This window comes from Meleagris gallopavo, chromosome 7 (genome assembly GCF_000146605.3).
Source record: "Meleagris gallopavo isolate NT-WF06-2002-E0010 breed Aviagen turkey brand Nicholas breeding stock chromosome 7, Turkey_5.1, whole genome shotgun sequence".
Lineage (NCBI taxonomy): Eukaryota > Metazoa > Chordata > Aves > Galliformes > Phasianidae > Meleagris > Meleagris gallopavo.
The window spans coordinates 12274740-12298268 of NC_015017.2; the positions used below are offsets into that span (position 1 = coordinate 12274740).

Below are 23529 nucleotides of genomic sequence, written 5' to 3' on the forward strand. Positions count from 1 at the left end.
CCTGTGCTGTAACTCCTATGAATGCAAACAAACCAATGGAGAAAAAAAGAAGAAAAAGAAGCTATTCATTGATTTCCTAAATGTCAGCACAACTTCACAACTAAGAATCTCTTCATGCTTATTTTTGCTTTGTTTTTAGAAATTACCTGATTTGGAGGTCCACGAATTGGACTGTGCAATCTCGTAAAGGTTTTTCCCAGTCCCCTGGTTCTACAGGGAGAATTTTTTTCTGTTTTTCTAGCTTTCTTCCCACCTTCTCTTCTGGTGTTCTCTCAACCTGTTTTCTAGCTTGCTACATCTTATGCTGTTTAGAAGTCCCATAGAAACAGGACTGAAATCTGTGAAATGCTTTCTTTTTGTTATATCCCACTGGTTTCAGACTAGAATTACTTTTGACTGAGTTGGATAAGAATTAAAAATTGAAAAAGCCTTCAGAGGATTGGTTCTTATTTCCACAGGGTTCAGTTAGGCACAGAGAAGCTCTACTGGAATAGGACTTCTACTCAGTGGGACTTTGCAGCAACATGGGACTTCAGTAGCTGTGATTGCTGCAGTGGAGACTTTCCACAGCAGTACTCCATCATTGCCAGATGGATTTCATCACTATAAACTCTGTTACTTATGCTCTGCTGTGACCTGTTGTAATCACTACAGAGCCAGTTTCCTCAATGTCACGTTTTCTACAAGCAGATCACGGCTCTGCTGACATGTACAGTGAGAGAGACTTTCTCTTTTAAAACTAAAAGTTCAAATTATTAGGACAGTTATAAAGACAGCAATACATCAGCAGAAAAGGTGACAAGATGAAACTGCAATATAATGTCTCATGCAAGAGCCAGGGATTAGGCTGATTTCCCTACACACTGGAGGGAGGGTGAATCAGAGAGTGTGTGGTACAAGGCTTAGCACTGTACCTGGGTAAAGATGCATACTGCCTTTCCATCCCTTCGAAGTGGAGACTGTATGAGCTCCCATCTGGACCTTTTCCAGGAACCTGTAGAGAGGAGAGTAATTAGAGATGAAGATCAATTATGCACCCCAGCTACTAACAATGCATCTCAAAACGATAAGCAGAGAACACATGATGCTACAATATGCCAAAATCAACAGAAGAAAGGTAGGAGCTCAAAGAAGCTCCAAATCCCATACGTAATCTTATCACTGCTAACAGGAAAGGCTTCTGTATCAAAGAGCTGTTTAGAAGAGGTACAATCTTCAAGATTCTTCTTGTTTGTTTGCATGCTAGCTGGGATACTGTCTCCCCTTCCCTGATTGGCTTTCTTCCTAGAATTCAATAACATGAGGAGCTAATCTAAGTAAGCATACTACTTCTGATTCCTGCAGTGTAACTCCTCGAATCAAAGCAAGCATCTCAGTACCAAGTTTGCTGTTTTCCTCCACTGTGTGTGCTTTTCTCAAGTATAAAACACGATATAAACAGGCATTGCTTTCAATCTTAACACAAATCCAGAAACTTCCCTTAACACCACTGCAAATCTAAGTATCCATCTGGGACTTATGTGCATCTGGTGTGCTCTGGTGCTGTTTCAGAAGCGAAGCATTAGTGCACACAGTTAAAATGCCAGCCCACTACCTGGTTTGTTTGAAGATGGCAACTGGAGTTGGCTAGAGAGCAAAATTCTAAGCTGGAAGTCTCCAACTGGAGTACAAAATGGTGAACTTCTATGCTTTTAGCACACAGGAACTCTCCCAATTTCACTCACTCAATGCCTGCTGATGGCCCAAAGTGTTAAGAGCCTTGTTAAAATGGAGCTATTAGTCTTTTTCTCCATAAATGCAGGAGGCTCTGACTGCATTCAGTGTTTCCTACATTAGTATGTGTTTCTATTCCGGTGCTGCTAGAATCAGCAGTTTTATAAAGCAATATACTAAGAGACCATTTAAAATCCCCTTCCCTTTTACAGATTAATGGCAGAAAGGAAGATTTAATGCCTTTTCAAACATTTTTTAACAATTCATTAAAAAGAAAAGAATAAATCACACAAAGCTTTCTGCAAATGCCTGATTATAGAAAAACAAACAAAAATTAACATGTGCTGCACGTTCCACAGGTTAGAGCACATTTTTGTCAGCCTTGTAATTTACACACAATAAGTCATTTTCACTGTGGAGATTTAAAAGCTATAATGGGACAGGTAGTGCACTCAAGTGTAGTAGGTCTTATCTAGTTTCACACAGTAATTTTGTGTACAATCTCTCCACTACATACCCATTACATAAGTCCAATGCAAATAAAGGCATCATCCCTTCCAGCTCCTACCGAAGCACAGGAATTATGCTTGACAAATACCATCATGCGCCTTACCACTCACCAAGCATCCAAGACACTCATAAGAGGAAAGATTATTCAGCACAGGCTTCTTGCTATCTCCCCTTTTATCCAAATCAAAACAGGAAGGAATCCTTGTGGAACTGATGGCCACAGGAAATAACCACCTCTGATTTGAAATGATCCCTGCGTTAACAGTGCCTGACTTCGGGTGAGTGAAAAATAACAGTAATTGCTCTACATTTCAAAAGGAGGGCAGCAGGCTAAATTGATCATTCATTCATTTTTTCCACCAGTAGAAGTGACATGTAGAGAGAATGGACACATGCACTTGGGCTGAGTCACGGCCACTTTGGCTGCTCTCACGCTGCTAATTTGATCAGGTTGTTAATTTCCCTTAATTCACCAGGTACAGTGGTTAGAGAGGAACCTCCTAATTTCTGCTTTTTATGAAGAATGAGGAGGGAAAAATCCAAATTTTTTTTGCTTTGCAAAAAAGCCATGTAGGATACAGCCTACCTGTGTGGCAGCAGTGAGGTTATTAATTATGTGCAGCAGCCAGATGTTTATGAGTAGAATGATGTGCACCCATAGCCCTGTGCAAGCTTCACGGTGATTACTTTCACACCTACCACGAGCAGCAGCAGCCAACATGAAGGAACAGATTTAGAATTGTTCAGCAGCGATCCCAAAACTTACACTACTCACAAGAAAGTACAAAATATTTACATTGCAAGTCCTTTTAACAGCCTGAAAACGCCCCTCTTCTGATGTATTTCCTGCAGACCAGCCAGAAGGAGGTCCCCCCACCGGCTCTGTTTGTATATATGATTTGGGAACCAGTTACCATAGAAACCCCAGGTGGCGGACACAGGGCTTTTGGTTCCATCAAGCTGCTCTGTCTCCCCATCCTATATAAAACCCCAACGCTCTGGAAAGGCAAGCTCTGGCTCTCTGTCGCTAATTAAAGACTCAGCCATTTCTTCTTTTCTTCCCCCATCTGTCCATGCAGCAGTAAAAACATAGCATCGCTCAGCTGAGAGCAAAACAGTGCCTAAAATAAAATACTACCCCGACGAGAGAGAAGTTGTGAAAATAGAAGCACCTTCCTCATCCAAGTTATTTATGCTTTAGATTGAGTTCAAGCAACAGTTCTCCTTGCTCTCTCCACAACTTATTAAGCTAAAAATTGGCATTAAAGATACTAATTAGCAAGATCAAAATATTACAAGCTTGTCCTCCCTCTCACCAGACAGGAAGCACACAGCTGGGGGCTAGGACAAGGGCGTAGATTTGAAGCACATCTTTAGTGATTTTAAAGTGATTAGGAAAGAAAACAACAATTGTAGTAGAAGAGTTAAAGCCTGGCCGTCCCACTCAGGCCAAAGGGACGCTGAGCATGCAGTGGCAAGTGTGGTGCTGGAGCTGGCAGAAGGGGTATTGCTCAGCTCTTGCTATCAGCACCCAGCAGCACTGGGAGAGCATAGCAATCGTGTTTCACAAACATACAGTAATGCACGATAGAAAGAATGATTGGAAACACACATCTGTATTTTTAAATTAACTACATCAACTTAAAAAAAAAAAAAAGCCGTCATTATGAAGAAATCATCTCTTAGTGCAGAGCGGCCTCAAATAACTAACAAGCAAAACATGAATATGCAAAAATAACGGGGGAGAGATAAACACAGAAACAGCCATCATCCCATCAGTGCAATTAAAAGAGCAGCAGCATGCCTAAATTGAGGAAAGGAAAAGTTATCTGTATTAAAAAACAACAACAAACAATTCACAAAACTCAATCCACAGGCAGCAGCAGGAGCAGGGAGAGAAGCAGGGGAGCAGGCTGGGGCTCCTTCAACTCCAGGACAAATGCAGTATACACTTGTTGCAAGACAGGAACCTGTAGGTTCTTAATTTCCCATTCCTACTCAAAAGAATAAGTAACTGTAGAGAAAACAAAACAAAGTTGTACAGGTGTCAGTGAAGCTGTTCCTTTGTCAAACACAGTAACTGCAGGGTGCTTCAGAGAAGTCTTGTAAGGCACAGAAATAAGCAAACAGTAAGCAACCTCCTAATTCTTCCAAGGTTAAGTTCCCAGGAAAAAAAAGAAAGAAATTAAAAAAAAAAGTGGACACACGTAGATCAAACCAGAGAAGAAATGTCTTAGGTCATTCAAACATTTGTGTGTATGCTGTATGGCACAAGTAGAGTATCCCTACAGGGAGGTATCTTGAAATAAACCGAGGATTTGCCTATAGGAAAGTGCTGGGTTTGCAGAAGAGAAACATAAGCAGAAAAAGATGTAGCTTGAGGCTACCTTGAATACTATGCAGAAGAATGTGAGAGGCCATGTTTTTGCCTGGGAGATGCTGCATTTTGTTTCTTCTCACCTGCCTCACACTGGCTTCCACCTGGAGTATATACTGCAGGCTAAAAGCAGCAGTGGACTGGACAGTCTCCTGTGCCCCTTCTGTATGGAGCAAGGCATCCAGGGTTGGAAACAGCCGTTGTGGTATGAACGACAGTGAGCACGTGCATGGTGGTTCTCCATAAAAAATGGCATGATACTACTGTTGTGTTTTACATGACTGACAAGCACTACAAGACATGATCCAGCCCAGGAAGCCTGCAGAGTGAGGCATGTGCTCCCCTATCACCCAAATGCTTTGAAAATCCCATCCAGTTCTGCCTTTTTCCTGCAACTCTGTGTATAAACATGGCACACGGTGCTGCCGGATTGCTTAGCACATTTTTCAATAGCCTTGTGATCATCTGTTAAAGGACTTGATTCAGATGCTGGCTTGACCTCTGTTCTCAAAGCTCTTCTTTTGTCTGTGAGCGTTTCTAATCACATGGGTTGAGATTCAGCATGCCAAAAAGAGCTATGGTATAACGGAATGTGCCCTTTAACCTCCAGGTCTCCCCTCTGCTGAGACACAGTTGGTTTTTGTTTTCAATTAAGTGAAAACTGAAGAAAAACTCAGAGAGGTAAAAGCAGATTTGTTCTCTACCCCAGCCCCAATGTTTCACTCACAGGTGAAGAATCAAAATCCATCAATTTTATTTTTTGCATTTCAACAATCTGCCTGGCTCTAGTGACTGCCAGTGGATTTAGGACAATCTGACACACTAACATTTTATTTAGCTGCTAAAACAGAGGTGAGTTATGTACGGCAGTAAACTGCATATTCCATGTGAAATGGATGAAGTTGATCCAAGGGGTCTTCTTAATTGCTTGCTGCTATGATATCCTAATCATCCCACCCTTCAAGACCTCCAGCATTTCCACAGAAAACATGTTTTCCTCCATCCAGACTTTTTATGTTTTGCATCAAAAGGTAAAAATTAAAAATTCTAGCAGTGTTCACAATTCAAAAGAATTTTCCCGATGTTTTCCTTACATACACAAAGAGGGATGTATTTTGCTTTCCTGGTTTTGCAATGAAAGTTGAAACAGTGATTTTACGTTATTATAACACTCATCATTTCTCCCTCTAATTTGGATGGTTTTTAATAAAGCTCCATTGATTCCACTGAAAGAAATCCCTCCTGGCAAAAGCAGAACACACACGCTGATTGCTAAATATGCAGCAATTATCATATTCAGCAGCACACTTTAATATCTTATTTATAGATGTATCTATCTATAATTTGCTTTAATTAAGTTGCATTGATTTTAATGACAGAAGCAGTCCTCAAAGAAGAGTCTAATGCTATATGAGCCCATCAACACTGCTTTACTATTGTTTGGATGTAAGGCGGCATCTTTCGCACTTCCTTTCGATAGTCTTAGTAGTGCTTTTCCTCACTAAGAGGCTGCAATGGAAAACCAAGACAGTGCTTCACAGGAACCCTCAAAAGCACCTCCGCTGGAGAGAATGCACTTTCAGCTCCCTGGTACATATTGAATTTCTACATAGGACAGTTTTAAAGACTAAGGAAGGAAGCAACACCCTCCCAGAGCTGCAAAAACCTTGCATTTCGGTTCCTTCTCCATTTTATAGACATCCTGGGAGTGTGGTTGTTGGAGATCCTCAAGTCATGGTCTTGAAGGTTTGTTTTGAGTAGTCTAGCAACTAATTTAAATTTATATTTCTTTTCTCAACAGAAAATAGAGAGAAGGTGAACCAACAAATGTCTGTGGATGCCAGTTCATAGCCCAAGTATGATTTTAAAGACTTTTAAAGTTCTTTTTCTGGGCTCAGTCGCAGGATGTGTTGAGCCTCCTTTCTCTTGAGCACATAGAGTCATAAGGTTGGAAGGGACCTACAAGATCATCTAGTCCAACCTTCCTCCCACTACTGTTGCTACCATGCATACATACACTTCTTAGAATTTGATACGATGTTCTAGTGTTGAAGTTGTTCCAAAACACCACTTGATGCCATTAGAACTGTGGCTAACTGTCAAAATGCATCTCCAAGATCTAGAGGGAGGTATAGCTGCAGTCCAAGCAGAGTCTCACAGCCTCGGTTTGTGCTGGGTGCCATCACATACCTTGGCCCTGATTCAGAAGAGCACACTAAATGCTGATGATGGTGATTTGTTTTAATTTCAATAGCATTTGATTCTTCTTGGAGGAATTCCCAAAGCAGACATACACCTGCATCTCCCAGTAGCTGTATCTCCTTTTTGGATGAAAATACAGAGAAAACATCAGTATCTCTGTATCCTGTACATGTTTTCACACACTCAAACAACATTCCAGTGATGATGACTTAGACATCCACATCTCTGAGGTAACCCCATAAGATATTACTGGTTCGTATCAATTGAGGATCTATCTCAGAGACTATTGAGTAGCTCTGTAATGTTACTTATGCTGATTTCAGTGCATCACTCACTCCTAGTATTTCCTTCTTTTCTAATGAGAAAAATAAGTGCTGGCTTTTTAAATCACCACCTTTTGGAATATATCAGCACTAATTTTATAAGAATTGTTCATGTTAAAATGCAAGGGCATGATCTCCAAGGAAAAGCACCAACGTAGTTATGCAAGTACATTTTCAGTTTCTGGTCATCATTTTTCATTCACTGATTATTGCTTAAGTGTTGATTAATAGTTATGTTCATGCTGCTAGAATGCATTTCCCCTGGGTGAGAAAAACAACCCTGTCTAAAGAAAAAAGTGATAGTAATCAAACCATCCTTCCTCTTCCCAATAAGAAACACAGATGCATGCTGCAGAGTTACTGATGATCTTAGCTTTGCTGGTGAGTAGTTTTGAACATTTTTGCTTAGAAAATCAGTTGCATGAAGCCTAAACAGCACTTGGTCAGTTAGACTGCTAGGCAATTAAATGTTCCCTTTCTCTCTGTATATATTACACACACACACGTGCACATTTATAGTCATCCCTTCTCCCTGTGCGATGAGCATCAGGAACACTGATGACAGCAGTGTTCCACACTGGAATTAAGCAAGGCTGATTATGTCAGGATTTACTTCACCCCACTAATGCCCTACCTTGTTCAAGGAGGTGAAACTAATGGCTTAGAATTAGAGAGAGAGGAAAATTCTTTATAAAGGCAATAGACTGAGGAAAACACAAACACAGATGGGAACTTTAAAAGGGAAGCAGGCTGTTCCCATAACAGTTTAAAAACATGGCAATTGCCTTAGCTCTGTAGAAAACAAGCTCTCAGAGTTTGCTGTATCTCACAACACAAACTAGAGAGAAAATAGCACAGATGGAGGTGTAGCCAAAAATGCACAGCCCCACAAAGATAATATTCTGCTTTCTGAACCCTAGCTCCGTGATCCCTGATCCCTGGTGCAGGAGGACTATCGTTTCCTCTGACCATGCAAAATGAGATCATTTCCTGGCCTGTGTCCTTCTCTGTGGGTGGCTTCTTCTTCCATTAGTTGGATAATATGTTTTGGTTAATTCCACCTCTTAATTGTCTTTAACGAGCACCAGATTTGCAACACCCTCACTTGCAAACCTCTTCTCAAAGTACAGAGGCAAACAGAGGCCCTTGAGCTGAGCACAAAACTTGAAAGCAGCAAAACAAAAAAAACCTCAGCACGTACCGGCATTGATTCTTTCCGACTACAAGGGGGCATTTCAATTGCTCTTCCACTGAACCAGGCCAATGTAATTAATTTCTTCCCAGCTGCTAGAGAGAATAATTTAACTGTTCACTGAGATACATTCGTGATGCAATACACACAACACGCAATACATACATGTGAATGCATTTTTTAAAGTGCATCTCTCTTAGTTGTTTTATGATACTATGCACCATTCCTCCCCCTGCATCAAATGAAACTGGTCCTTCTGCCTCAGCTTCTGTTTGAAACTCAGCTGCTTCATGTTCTTCCCAGTCCTGCATTCTTTGCTTCTCTTCTCACTGTAATTAGTTTACAAGACTACTTATCCAGATGATTACTGCTTTTAAATGACAGTCATCTTTTCTTTTACTCCAGTTCATTGTTGTGTATCATTTTGTCTTGCTATCTGAATACCCAGTTCTCTAAAGCATTTTCTCATTATGTTATCTCCCGATATAAGGCATTTTGAAATACTTCATGAGAGACACTGTACAAAGTAAATTGAATTGAATTTTCTCTCAAAGTCAGGGGCTTTCAGCATCTTTCTCTAGCTAAGTCAGCAGAGTTCTTGGCACTGGTGCCAGGGTGTAATGGCCATTCTATGCTGCACAGATACAAGCTTGTGTTCTTTTTAGGGAAAACGAAATGACAGTGTCAGAACCTGGAAAGCAAACAGGGGATAGATCAATACTTCCACTTATGTTGAGGATGGCAAATAAAAATGCTTGGGGGTATTTTTGAGGTTTTAAGCATGCACATAAGGATAATGCCATTTTGTCCTACCTACCTACATCTGCTGTTGGTGCTGAATGCACTTGCGGGGGGTATGTGCATGCGTATGCCGGCACAGAAAGAGGGAGGGAAGGGGGAAATAGCATGGCATGAAACTAAATTGCAGAGCAAGTAGTGGAAATAGACAGTGAAAAGCTTCCTGCAGGCAGGCAGCTTCACAGGGGAGAAAGAGCCTTTCATTGTCTATAAAATCATGCCTTGCTGGAGGTCCTCAAGAGTAGAAGGGGTAGCGCCTAAAGGCAGTAAATCTCTCGCTGTTGTATTATTACATTTTAAACACTTAGCTACTGTACAAACCAGCACACTGCTTCAAGAGAAGAAAAGAAGGAAGAAAAGGGGAAAATGAACAAAGGGAAGAAGCGGAAGATGGCAATAAAATTGGGAAATAGCCCCCCACCACACCTTTCCCCAAGAATAGTTCACATCAAAGAGAAAGAGCAGAGTGAATGGTCACGGAGTTAAAAGTTAGCCTCAACTCCTTCTATTGTGACTTGACACCACTCTGGAAGAGTATTGCTAGAATGTGAATGGTTAGCTTGTAGCACAGGCTATTAAATCCACCATAATCCTGTTAAACACAGACACCACTAAAGAGAGGCGCTCTCTCAGTGGCATTATGACAAAAGCTCTCCACACTGCAAATTCAATATGGTTAACAAAAAAAAAGTCCCAAACCTGGATTAATACTGAGCAAACAACATCAGCATAAGCAGGCTTAGGGAGAGGAATTGCTTTCCATATGCTGTGGCATCAGGTTCCTCCGGATCCTCAGATACCAGCCTGTAAATGTTACAGACATTGTTTCTCCTGCTTGCAACTGCTGTTGGGTGGCGACCTTCTTTGCTTGCTGATACCAATTTAGCAGTTGGTACAGTGTCTCTGTGATTTGGTACTGTCTGTTGTTTGCTGGTACCAGATGGATACCAGATGGGTAACTGTGGGCAATGGTTCCTCTGTGTTCCAGTCCCAAAATCACTGCCTATAGGGTCAGTCTCGTCAGTTGACTCCTAAATGGCACTTCAAAGCACCATTCTGAAAAACCTCAACATCTGTTCCTTACTCCTAATGACCTTAAAAAAATGTTGTAGACATACTTTCCTTTAGCCAGGAGTTACTACGCATCTGCAGGAAAAATATAACCTTGCAGATGCTCACAGCTGTCAAACTCACTCCTCGCTAATGGCAGCTCCAGAAGCCACCACCTCAGCTCTGAAAGTCCGCACTGAATGTGAAGTGTAATCAATACGTTCTTTTCTGAGGTAGCCCCACAACGTAGGACTTGAGATATTTCAAGGCATTTGTCAAACATTACTTTCAGCAGTGAAGTGGAAGAACAAGAAAGCAAAAAACTGAAAATGCCTTTGAAAGGCAGCTGAGATACTTGAGGGCCAAACGCAAAGCGGGGAGCAAAGTGAGGAGTGAGAAAGTGATGGAAGAGATCTGCTTTAAGTATTAATCTGCAATTGGTCTTTCAAGATGTTGACTAAGTCATCAAAGTTTAGACAGGAGCTGAAAGGCCAGTAAACAGCTGAGAATACTGCCTATTGACATTATCTCCTATGTTATTTCATACAACTGCTTCTGAGAAAGGGAAGAAAGTTTATTTAGGACACTATGGGAGCATTCTGGTAAATTCTCTATATGCACTACAGGAGAGCACTCTCAACAGAAAAATACAGCTGACATCAAAGCATATTCCCCACCCCCTGTCTTGTTTCATAGAGAAGTTATGATAAACAGGTTATGTGTTCCCCAAGGTTACCATGGAAACTCATTCTTTTCAGGCCATCATTTGCAAAGGTAAAATTTGCATTAAAATGTGATGGAATTTGATTTTGTGCATGTGTGTGTGAAACTCAAGTGGGGTCATGCTACTACGCAGTATAGCTATTATTTCTAACTCAGGAGCATACGCTGAAGGGAGAGATCTATTAATCCGTGTAAACACCTCAGTGACCAAATTACAGTTTAATTGCTAACTTGACAGGTATCTTCCTAGCACATTAAGAGAAATACTTTGAAAATTAGCTTCATATGCAAATGTAAATGTTAATACTGATTCACTGGTGGGTACCACCAGATAGCATTTTGTTAAATTCCCCTATAATCATTCCACAGGAAAGATTGAATTTAGATTGTCAGAATGACTTCGTTTTGATGATGGCAGACCAGGCATAGAAGGCACAAGCATGTATTTCAAATTACACATTTTTATCTTATCTTGAAGGAGTTATCATCAAATTATAAATGTAATGGGATATAGACATGCTTAATGCAATACAAGTAATTTCTGGGTCTCCTCAGAACATGCTTTGCTTGCCTTGTTTTGAATTACATCTTGCACCTTCTAAGTCATAATTTCAGTCCAGGTTTCTTCCGCTATGACTTTTCTTGAAATACTTGATGGTATAAAGCACACATCCAATCCTGGCCTCCCAAGCGTCCATGCTCCTTCAGAGCCACTGCCATTACTTGTCAGGCACGGAATTGGTCTTCCTAACACAGCAGTGCATTACTTATACTGGTAATGTTGGCAGCCATTATTACCAGATTATCAAGAAAACAAATGAAAGGACTGACAAAAACCTTAGGATTACTCACTAGATGGTGCTTTAGAAGAGATACCAGTATTTGTCCTTCTTCTCAGTTGTATGTATTCACAACACATGTACAATCTAATATACTACTCAATGAAATCTATGATATTCTGGGGCACCGGACTATGTACATATCAACTGTCTTGAATAGCAGACTTCTTGAAGACAGGACATATATTGCTCATCCAAAGGCAGACAACCCAGTATCATTTGGATTACAGAAGACGTAACACCTTAAATTATACAGGACTTACGACATGCAGTTCAGCTGGAATGGTTTCTATTTAATACTGGGAGACATGGCACTTTACTCAGAGCAGGTTGTTTGAAAAGTAGTAGAACCAGACAGCAGTATTCATAATTCTTGCTTTCTTACAGTTAATTAATATAGTCGAACAGCAAGTGTCTCAAAAAAAGTCAAAATCAGCCCTCCAGATTAAGTAGCACAGTGTAGGTATTTCATCAAAAATTTTTGTACTGGCAAATTCCTGCTTACAAATTCAATTTACTAATATAACCAAGAACATTAAAGGTGGTGTTTAAAAAAGCAAACAATAAAATAAATCAATTTCTATCTTTTTCAGAACTTCTCAAAACTCGGCACATTCAATAGAAAAACCGTGTTTCAGTTGGATTCCATACTGAGAAAGAAAAAAGGGGTTAGGAATCCTTTTTACAAGTGTTCTTTGATAATAAGAGACAAGGCTAAAAGTTTAAAAGAATTGGTCCTGAATAGAAAAGCCAAACTCACGTACAGCATCAGCCTTACTGGGTAAATGGCATTCTCGTTCCCATATTTTGTACTTTATTTTAATGCAATCTTGATATTAGATTAGCATCTGCACTACAGACCTCAGACTGGGAACTAATAAAGTTATCCACCCAATCTCTCAGTGTCTGAGTCAGTGACTTTCTTTTTCATTTTAAATAATTATAACATAGTCTGTTTGCTGAGAAAAAATAGAGCCTTTATATATTCATAGATAATTGCTTATATCCAGCAACCAGTGATACATTCTAATTGCTTTTCACACCTTGGCTGTGAAGATATCTTGAACTTTTTAGTGTTTTTAACTGAAAGACAACAGCATAGCCAGAACACTGACACCTTGGCTGCTGAAACTGTGCCTATGATGTAATTTAACAAGCAGTTCTTCTAATGCATTTTGCAGTGAGGAACTCCAACAAAACTTAAGACCCGAGGCCTACTACTTAGATCTTATGCTGCAATAATAAGAAGTGCTACACATATACAGCGTAAGATTTCAATCCAGAAGTCAAAAGTAATCAAAAGTCCATCATTTCAGTTGGCTTCTGTCACATACTTAACTACAAAAAAAAAAAAAAAAAAAAAAAAGATCTGTACCCTGTAAAAACCTCAACAGCTTACTTGTATTGCTTGACCCAGCTTCTTTCAAACTTAACCCTGTTCTGCACACTCTGGGCAACTGCTTCAGTTTCCCTCTCTGAGGTCATTCTACTTTCCATTATGGTAAACGGTCAAATTTTGCAGTACTTTGTCAAAATCATTATGTTTCAGTGGAATGTTAAAAATAGCAGGCAAAACTGGACAATGACCAGCATCTCTTGGCCACAGGTTGCTATCTCCCCAGCAGTACTAGGCAACTCTTTGGATCAACAATATTTTTGAGAGAAGAGATTTCTTTTTAATCAGCAACATACTGAACAAGGATATAACCCAGGGAGACTAAACTTGAGAACTCAAAAAGAAGTCAACCATGTCAGCATCTATTTGAAAAATTTGAAAAACACACTGAATCCCCGGTAGGAAAGGCAGAGTCTCCAGCCTGTCCTAAGAAAAAGGGTCAAGTACGAGGCCTGGTTTCAGGTCCAATTGAATAAATACCTTAACTACACACTTAGCTTCAGCCATGAGTTTCAATAGCATTACAGACTTGTACAGATTTAAAAAAATCAGTGCTGTTGTAACTGGGGCCTCCTTCCAGAAATTGAAGCAGGCCTTTTGCTAATAGCCTGAGGAAGAGGAGGTCAATTTTGAAAGGAAACTACTTTTTTTTGCCCTTGTAGTCAGACCCATGAGCAGCTGTATTTGATTCTACAGTATGTGGGGCACTGACTTGCTGGAGGTCGGGACTAAGCTGTCATGCAGAAGTACATTTCACTGAAGGCAATGGAAGGTTCAAAGTGCAATGTATGAGCCCTAGCAACCCTTGGTGTTAAAATTTCAATTCTCTTCTACCTTTACCACATGATGCTGGTCTGAGATTTGACAGTGCACACACATGTTCAAGGCAAGTGGCCACATAGTCACGTGTCTATATGGGGATTAACAAGTAGCTAGACGACTATTAAAGCCTATGCTGGCAGAAGCTTGCCAAAAAGAAGCAAATCACAAAGACCCAGTGACCGTGCTGCTCAGAATTGCAATGCCGCTTTGCACAGGCCCACAGGCCAGTTTGCAGCCTAACTCTGAACGTGCTATCGCTGTGCCCATCCAGCTGTGCCCTAAAGGATAAAAGTTGCAGAGTCAATTCCTGTCTGTGTGCACAAGAGCAGTCCACCACGCTGTACGGCATGGATTACTTGTTCTCCTCATCAATATAATTACCAATTAGAGGTTTGTTTCCTGCCTTCCAAACATACTGGCAAATTAGGAAAAACATATAAAACAGAAAACCTCTGGGGCTCTTCTCAATGTATCAACATGATCTGTGTCGGCTGTTGTGGTCTCTGTGATACCACAATCAAGTTCTCAACTTGGCAACATCAGAAGAACCTCTCCTAGGTGTGAGGGACATGACCACCAGAGCATGCGTAAACGTGCACCCCAGCAGGGCTGCCTGCTTTCCTCATGCTTCCTCCTGCTCTCTCTACAAAAACTTCTGAGTTTTTCCTCAGAATCACTCCCCTGTGATTAAATAAAACAAAAGGCAGCCATGTGGTGAAGTACTTTGCGGAAAAGATGACATGATGTATTTCTGGAATTCACAGAATATTCTAGGTTATAAGCTGTACCAGTGGGCTTTGATAAGACGACATATGGCACCAGGACTGTTTCCCCCTGGTAAACCAGAGTGTGTACATAGTGTTAGCATGAAGACAAGAGCATCCCAGACTCTCCTCTGGTTCAGCTTCACTATGCCAAATTCAACCTTTGCGTAAGTAGGAATGACTCCAAACAAGTATAAGAATCACTCATTATTACTAGTATTAATGGAGCTGAATTTGGCTCTCTTTGCATGTGCCATTTGGAATAGTTTATTTTTCACATGAGGTTTGGCAGGGATTTCTCTAAAATAATTTCCCCCAGAACCCACCCTCAAATCCAGCCTGCAAATTTCAAAACATCTCTGCTTCCTAAGAACAGCTTTTTAGAATACAACGCAATCTGAAGCCTTTGTCATACAGAGTTAAGTAGAGACCATAAAAAGTTTTTGACTGGTGAGCTAATCATGCATCCTCATAAAGCACTTCAGATCATGTCAATTAATATGTGGTAAAAACATATACTCAAATACTTCTGATCCAGAATTTTCAAAGCAATTACATCCTAAGTCATTGTCTTTTTCTTTCTTTTTTTAATTCAATGTTTTTACTGACTAATAGTCTGTGGGCTCAAAGTCTTGAATTCACAGCAGTTTCTACTATATGGTTTCACAAAGTACATAAAATTATCACTTCTCCCATTGCACTAGAAGACAGGAATGTTGTTATTCTGGAAATTGGAATTTCGGTTTCTAACCATGATCCAACACAAATGTTACTGTGATTTGGGAACCCAACCTATCTGACATGCAGCATCCTGAACTCGGAATTAATTGATCATGAAAAGTACAAACAAATCCTTATTCATCCTGAATGTAAGCACAGAACCCTTTGACACATTATGGAAAAATAATACAGTCCTAAACATTCCTTTCTTCTTTCTTTTTTTTTTCTGTTTGATTCTTAGGCTTGGCTTCCTGCCACAGTAAAGTAGTTGGCCTTTAGCACAGACAGGCAGGATTCTTCTTCTGTACTCTCAACTAGGAACTGACAAAACTCAGTACATTAAAGATTTGTTTCAATCAAAATGTCCACAGCCAGTATCCAGAGGCAGATTTTCTTACATCTTTAGGCTACTTATCAACTTACAAACTTGATTTGCGAATAAAAAAGCAACTCTTAGAACCACTTAACATGTAGTTTAGAGGAACGAAGCTGATGCGGCCACTAACAGGTGGAGAATTATTTGCAGTGTGGCCTGTGTTACTCATACTCCTTGAATGTACACAATAAGGATAGAATTTCAAGAATTTACTGCCACCCTGAAGGAAAGAATTGATGTTAAAAAACTGGATTTGTACAAAGTCTGTAAGACAATCCAAGTAAATCCTCAAATACACGATTAATTCCTCATTATTTAAATGTTCTTAAATAGAAGAGTACATGCATACTTCGTAGCTTATCTTGACATCTCCTTCTCTATTTCTCATGATCTGTTACTATTCCACAACTATAAATCCCTGAAAAAGACTATTTCATGAAAAGAATCTCCAACTCCTAGGGAGATTGCCTGCATTTTTGCAGCTTACTCTAGTCTCTCAGCATTTCACTGATACTGCAGTATCCAGTAATACATATACAGATATATTAAGCTTTTTTCTTGTAGTCCCAATGGATTTAGGATTAGATTTGTATAGAATATTTTCATGATTGCTTTCACTATTTGATGTTCTGCTAAGACATCAACATGTACACACGTCTGAAATCTGTCTACAGGTGATTACTTTCCAACAGACATCCCAAGTGTCAGAAAATTTTAGGGCAATCTCACAACGTACTGACAACAACAGGCATCCTTTTTCCCAAACAGCATTTACATTGACCCTCACCCTACCCTTTGGTCAGCGAGATCTAGTTGGGATTTACTTTAAGCCTTGTGATCCACCCTGTAAAACCATGCCCATCATTTTTCTAGTTGTAAATCTGAAAAACAAGGCGGGAGGAGGTTGAGGGGGAAGCAGGTGCAAAGGAGTCCAAAGGACACAAAACTCAGCAACAAACCAAAGCACAAAGAAAGTGGAAATGAATTTTGAAGGATCTGACTCTATAGCACAGACAGCGCTGTATACATGTGTCTGTTTATGGAGACACACGAAACTGAATTATTCAGTTACTTAGAAAAAGAACAGACTGTGGGGAAGGGAGAGCAGAAAGAAGGCGCAAGAGAGCAAAAAATTCATCCAGCAACAGATGAGAGGAACAGAAGAGGACTGGAAAATGGATACATGGGGGGAGAATGGATGATGAGAGAATAGCAGTCCTATTTAAAATGAATTTTTGACCTTATTTTTAAACATTTATGGATCCCAATTGCCTGTCATGAGATCATTTTGCCTTACAATGCTGGCTTTTTAGTCAGCTTTGCAGTTTAACTTGATTTATCCCACTTTAAAAAAAAAAAGTAGATTGTTAGAAATACCCCTTCTATTAGAAATTCTGTCCCATTACAGTGTCAGCTAAAGGCCACTTGTCAATGTCAGCTTTATCAGATAGAGATCTGCCTCATGAGTTCTCAGATACTTTTTTGGTGGACAAGACCCAGCGTCCATTTCTGAGGCTGCTGATTTGTGACAGGATAGCGTCTTCTGAAATTATCCTCTGTTATTTCCCAACTTATCTGCATGTTTCGTGAGATGGTGAGTAGTGATTACAGCAGCTGCTGTACATTAGAAAGAAATCATACAGAAAAGCTGGTTTAGGTAATACAATTGACTGACAAAAACAAAGAAAGAACGAATTGAGTATTAAAAATATATACAGAGATCCAGGATCTTCTTTCCAGCTGCAGCTTCCCTGGTGACATTACCTCCTGTGTGAAGCAAGAAAAACCTGTACCAGAAGGTTTTCCTCCTCTCCAGCTGTCTACCAATTCTTTAAAGAAAGATCTGATGTCCTGAAGTTTTTATTTACGATTATGCAATTAGTCATCAACATGTTTCTTCACTGATTAAGTAAAGATGGAAAAAATCAGCTGGTGTTCTGTCTGTATCACACTGTGCTACGGAGGGTCAGCAGCCCGAGGCCGATGACATGACATTGCTTATAAAATATCTTGAGGACTCTCCTAGCAAGATGCTTTGAGACATTTGTTTTACTTTGAATATGTAGATTCTAATTTTGATCCTTTGTTTTTGTTTGAATGGATTGATGTAACATGTATTTTAAGGGTAAAATCACATGTTGGAGTAGAATTAAAGAAATACCATCCAGGAGTCAAAAGAGAACGAGCTATGGTTGCATTATTATAGAGACAAAAAGACTGCCTATGAAAGCCTGGCTGGGAGGATCAATGGATGATATTGTTGCAATGATGAGACCAGAAGCCTTTGAAATTTGTAAACCATTTCAACAAGAGAAACTTGCAGCAACAAACTTCAGTGTATTAAAGTCCTCGAGGCAAACTCCGATTTTTAAGCAGACTGCAATTCCTCACAACAAAAAATGTTTAAAAATATTCTGTATTTGAAGGACTAAAAGAAACAATCCTAGTGCCACTATTATTAATCAGTTCAAGATTGAGATACTCAAAGCTCCCTTTCAGCTGCTCTGATTAAGGACAACTTGCCTCATAGGAAAAGTAAAGCTTTGGAAATCAGTAATCTTGGGGTATTATACCTAATAGGAAAGGCTTAAAAAGGATTACCTGGAAGAAACCTTCGTGAATCTTAGGAAACTACACTGGGCCATAAATATCAGTCTTCTCTGAGGATTAATAAAGCTTTATCAGTTTCAGATAAGAAGTAAAAAAACTCAGTCTGCTGAAGAGGTACCACTAGGCCAGTCCAGGATCTCTGTCAGAACACTTTACACACCACACAATTTCAACAGAAAGAAGCATTTGATGAATGTTCTCAGTTCAGTTTACAAAAGCTATTCAGAAGAAGAATGGCAAATTCAGGTCACAAAATCTAAGGCAGTAGATTGAAGTTAACTTCTCAAAGGAAAGAATTACTTCACTGAAAGTGAATTTTTCAGCAACTGATTCAGAATAATATATACTTTTTCTTGGGGGGGAGGAGAATGGGTGAATGAACAAACACGGACAATGATTTATGCAAATACAGCCCCCTTTGAACTTTATCTTTGTGATTGCAATAAAGTCTATAGTCTCACATAGGTATTGTTTTGTCTATAATCCCAATCACTGAAGATTTCACTTCAGATTTTGTACCAATAGTTTAGAGTACCATTAAAAACAACGTTAGCTCAAAGCTCAGGTGTACTTAGATTTTTAAGATTTTTAATATATCGTGCCTCTTTTTTAACTCAGATTTCAAATTTAGCATATATTGCACCGTATCATTTTTGAATGCCAGTTGATTATAATTACTTGTAAAGAGAGTCCAACTCTGAAATCTGTTCAGGTGGAGCTCATGAGTGCCATAATTGTCATTCCATAGACTACAGCTGTTGCATTTATTTAATACATTAAAAAATCTAGCACTCATGACTTAATTTCTGGTTCTACCAGAGGTTACACTTCAGCAGTGAGTAGATAATACATCTTTGTGTAGTGAGAGTCCTAGGTGTATAACCAGGAATACAGTATGCCTGTAACATTTGACCACCATAACAGTATAGTGGCAAAACATTTTAAGATCTTTTGATGGAGTAGGAGCATATTATTCCATTTTTGACCTTATGGAAGTGACTGAGGATGTATCATAGCCAGATTGCTATTGTCTTGTGAGCAGAAAGAAGGGCAGGGTTGACATGCCTGTATTTCCTCCCTCCCACTTTGCAGGTAAGCACAGTGAGTCTGTTCTTTCAGTGCTGTCGTTAACCGACAGGAACACCGGAGGAACTGCCAGAGTACCATAAGGCCTGCTGAAAAGCCTTGATGCTACCACATGTGACAAACTTTGGCAAGACTGCGTACCTTGGACCTCAGGAGAGAGGAAGCCCGAGCCTAGACCAAAGGCAGTAAACAAGCACAGTATTCTCAGCCAATTTTTCATGTTATCAGTGTTTGCTTGAGGTAGAAGGATTGGCATTAAAGATTTCTCCAATTCTGTAAGCCCCCCAAATTCATGATAAACTGACACAGGATTTCTATAAAATACAAATAAATCAGTTTCTTCTTCAAACCCTGAACATGCACCAGCCCTGTGCAGCATACATACCCAACGGTGGTCGCAGTCAGACAGCTGCGTTCGTCCTTCATCGTCCTCATAGAAAGGTAAGCCCTCTCGCCTGGCCTGATGGTACTCCTTCCGTAACTTCTGGATTCGGTCAGCATTCCCACCACCTGCACAGCCACTGAGAAAGATAAAAGATGCTAAATAAAACTCATATAGGTACACATATTAAAACAATTTTCAGATACCCACATGAGCACGCGTGCAATGCCCACATCTGAGACAAATGGACTGTGAATACTTGACTCTTAATTTCCATAGCACCCACTGGCTCACATCAGCCCAATTTTTGTCTCCCCATATTAAAAAACTCCTAATTGTGAATTTGATCCCTCTTTTTAAAAAAGGCTGTGCCTGTCCAAAGAACTTAACAATTCCAGCGCAAGACAAGAGACAACAGATGGATGCAGACAGATGGGGGAGCACAAGGAAACTTTTAACATTCCTATGAGCAGCTATAAATGGCTATCATATTTTAATAATAATGATGATGATAAGCTGCCAGGAAAACGTTCCCTTTTGCTCCCATGCTAAATGTGGAATTTCCCTAAAATTACATTTGTTCAAGGTTAAGAATAGACAATATTCACAGAGAAACACAGAAAAAAGTTTTATCTCATAAAAAAAATCTTGCTCCCAACTATACCAAGAACTAAAACATCAGCCATGAATACAGAGGTGAGGCAAAAGAGATGGGAAAGCACACTACTGAATTTTGACACCATTTTTTTAAAGGTAGTAATTAATCAGTAATTTGACAAAGGCTCAATTCTACGCTGGATACACTGCAAGCTGCCTTGGTAAAGGCTAGTGGAGTTGCTTATCAGAAGGATTAAAAAACAATCCTGAAAATCCCTAGGAATTCTAGTAAAATAAAATACAGGCACATGAAAATGAATATATTAAAAGCTTCTCCGACCTGTTTCCAGCCCTACTCTAGCTACTGGGAAGCACACTGACTGTGTTGCTCAGTAGCACTTACTGACGTTCAGAGGGAATTGTAGAATTTCTTTGTGGCAACTTTAAACTCACACTGCTGTTGTTGCAGCACGTATTCATACATTCTCTTAACCCCAGCTTCACCACACCAGTAAGGGGCTATAGAGTACAGACTTACTCACTTGAGCTCTGTGGAACATCTTGTCACACTGTACTCCGCTAAGAGCTGGCCAGAATCTAGGTAAGCCTTCCGTATGTATTGCATAGCAAACTGAATTTGGAAAGTAGATAGAGAAGACTAGACACAAACCCTTCAGTTAAATAATACATATTTTCTAATAGCAAATAGCAATCTAGAATGGTGGATAAATTACTTTTGAAACTAATTACGAATGGAGGGGAATCCCATGTAGGCTGCAAGTGCAACAGAGTATGCAGGGCTGGAAGTGTTTCCTGGCAGCACCAGTGTGTTTCCACAAAAAATCAAATGATTAAATTACTTGTCTTCCACAGATCCCAAGCTACCCAGCCCCTCTATTCTACAAAGCCCCTGAGGTTTCAAGCTTCTCTGGCTGACTTACTGAGCTCTTCCAGAACATTGGACATTTTTTTATCATCTGCCAAGACGGTGCAGAAAGCTTGCACAAACATCATGGAGTATTGAAAAAAAAACCCAGTACATTCCCACATTCCCTTTTCCCTACAATTCTTTCCACAGATAAATGCCTCTGTTCCTTGCACGAATTGTTGTCAAATAGCAGAGAACCATCTCCAGTTTGCAAAATACTCAAACTAAGGACTAGCTAATGGGGGATATCACTTAGAACAGTGAAGCTTGGCCCACTGTGAGCAATACAATACCTGTGAAATTCCCAGACTTCCCTTGTGACTACAGATAAAGACTTTAATTAGAACTGCTAGCATGCAGATAAGGCCCCAAATGCAATGCTGCTCCTATTGCTTTACCAATACCATTACCTAAAGCTGTCTTAGCTGGGAGAAGGAAATGCTGAGATCCTCAACAACATGGCCAGTGAGCTGAGCTGACTCCCTGCAGCTCTCTGCAAATGGAATCAGCATCTGTGGCCGGTGGCCTGAAGGTCACATCCCCTTTCTACCTCCAGGTATCTTGGCTTAAGTAAACTTGGGTAAACTGAAAATTCTGTAAGTTTCTGTTGTGTTGTTTGGTTTCTTTTTAAATGAAATTTGATCTTGACTGACTCATTCCAGCAAAATGTCAAATACTGTGAGAGACAGTAACAGCAGCTTGTGCTCCATTTACTGCAGATCTCCCATAGGTAAACTTCCCTCTGCTTAGACCCAGCCAGCCAGCAAGTATGTGTGGATCTAATGTAGAAATCAAGCTGATTTTATATGTATACGTATTTATATGTATACATATTTTATACGTATATATGTTTATGTATATACAGCTTTGTCATGGGTAACCCCTCCTACACCACATAATAAGTACAAAACCTCATTATGAGTATAAGTAGTAATATTTGAATGAAATATAGCACCACATGAAAAGCATAACCACTGTAGAAACAAGCACCTCTGTGCAATCTGATTTCCTCGGCTCCACTCCTGTGAGTACTCCAGTGTCCAGTGATGGGACTGAGTTCACACTATGGAGCCTCCCCCCAGCATGGGCATCCATCTGGGCCCCCCCAGCAGGCTGCTCATTTTCATGAAGATTACACAGTTTCTATCTTTTGAACATCTAATCATCTGTCAAATCTGGTCAGAACTGGCCAGCAAGTTCAGAATTTGATAGGATGGTGGGAGTAGCAGATCGGAAGGGGGACGATCAGCTTTCATTTTTTCAAGAAACAGTTGAAATGCCACATCTAATTTTTTTCTCCATCACCGTTTATAGGCACAAATGCAAAAGACACTGGCTGTTGAAAGAGTTGTATATCTAGCTTACCATGAAAGTTTTACCCACTCCTGAGAAATGTGAGATGAATATGATGCCCTGTGCATGGCTCATGAAACAGTTCTGAATTTCAAGTTGGCTCCTGACAATTATGTGAATATATGAACCACATTCCAACTCACCAGATGAATTCAATCAGCACTGTGCAAATATCGCATACATAATCTATTAGTTTACCCCAAAGAAACTGAAGCATTGAATTCAAACAGAATGAAGTCATCAGTAATAAAAAAAAGAAACTGATAAGGCAATATTAAAAAAAAACACAACACAATTTTCCAAGATTTGCGGAGAAGATCATACATTGACTGTAAACTATTCTCCCATCTGCCCGTAAATGCATAATTAAAAAATATTGGTTTGATCAGATAGCAGTTCTCAGATGGGGAAACAGCAAATGAATACCGGTTCAAACGTTTAGGATGCATGACTACTTATAGTGACAGGAACCTGAACTTACAGAAGAAAAACAAAAACAACACTCCAACCAAAGTCAATTTATATTAAGGAGACTTACTGAAGCTTTTATCCACCCTAGTAAGCTCTGCAGACAGATTTCTTTTACGGCAGCTTTACCTTTAATGTAGTGCTCCCTCCTTTAGGAGATATAAATATCACAGCCCTCATGGTATCTACAATAGTGCACGACTCGCCATCCTGACAGGGCTCCCTGCACTATGCAGTCTTCAGAGAGCTGCACAGCCACACAGGTGCCACTGGTCCCAGCACGCTCCCAGTCCAGACTCA

At 39.9% G+C, this 23529-nt stretch overlaps 1 protein-coding gene across 1 annotated transcript in view; it reads right to left on the bottom strand.

Annotated features, from left to right (window-relative positions):
• PARD3B (par-3 family cell polarity regulator beta) overlaps nucleotides 1–23529 on the bottom strand; it is a 353302-nt gene that overhangs the window by 28575 nt on the left and 301198 nt on the right. The window contains exons 22-23 of the mRNA XM_031554285.1: nucleotides 19887–20022; nucleotides 915–994 (exon numbers count right to left, since the gene is read on the bottom strand). Coding sequence (XP_031410145.1) covers nucleotides 915–994; nucleotides 19887–20022 — 216 coding nt within the window. The remainder of the gene's footprint in view (nucleotides 1–914; nucleotides 995–19886; nucleotides 20023–23529) is intronic.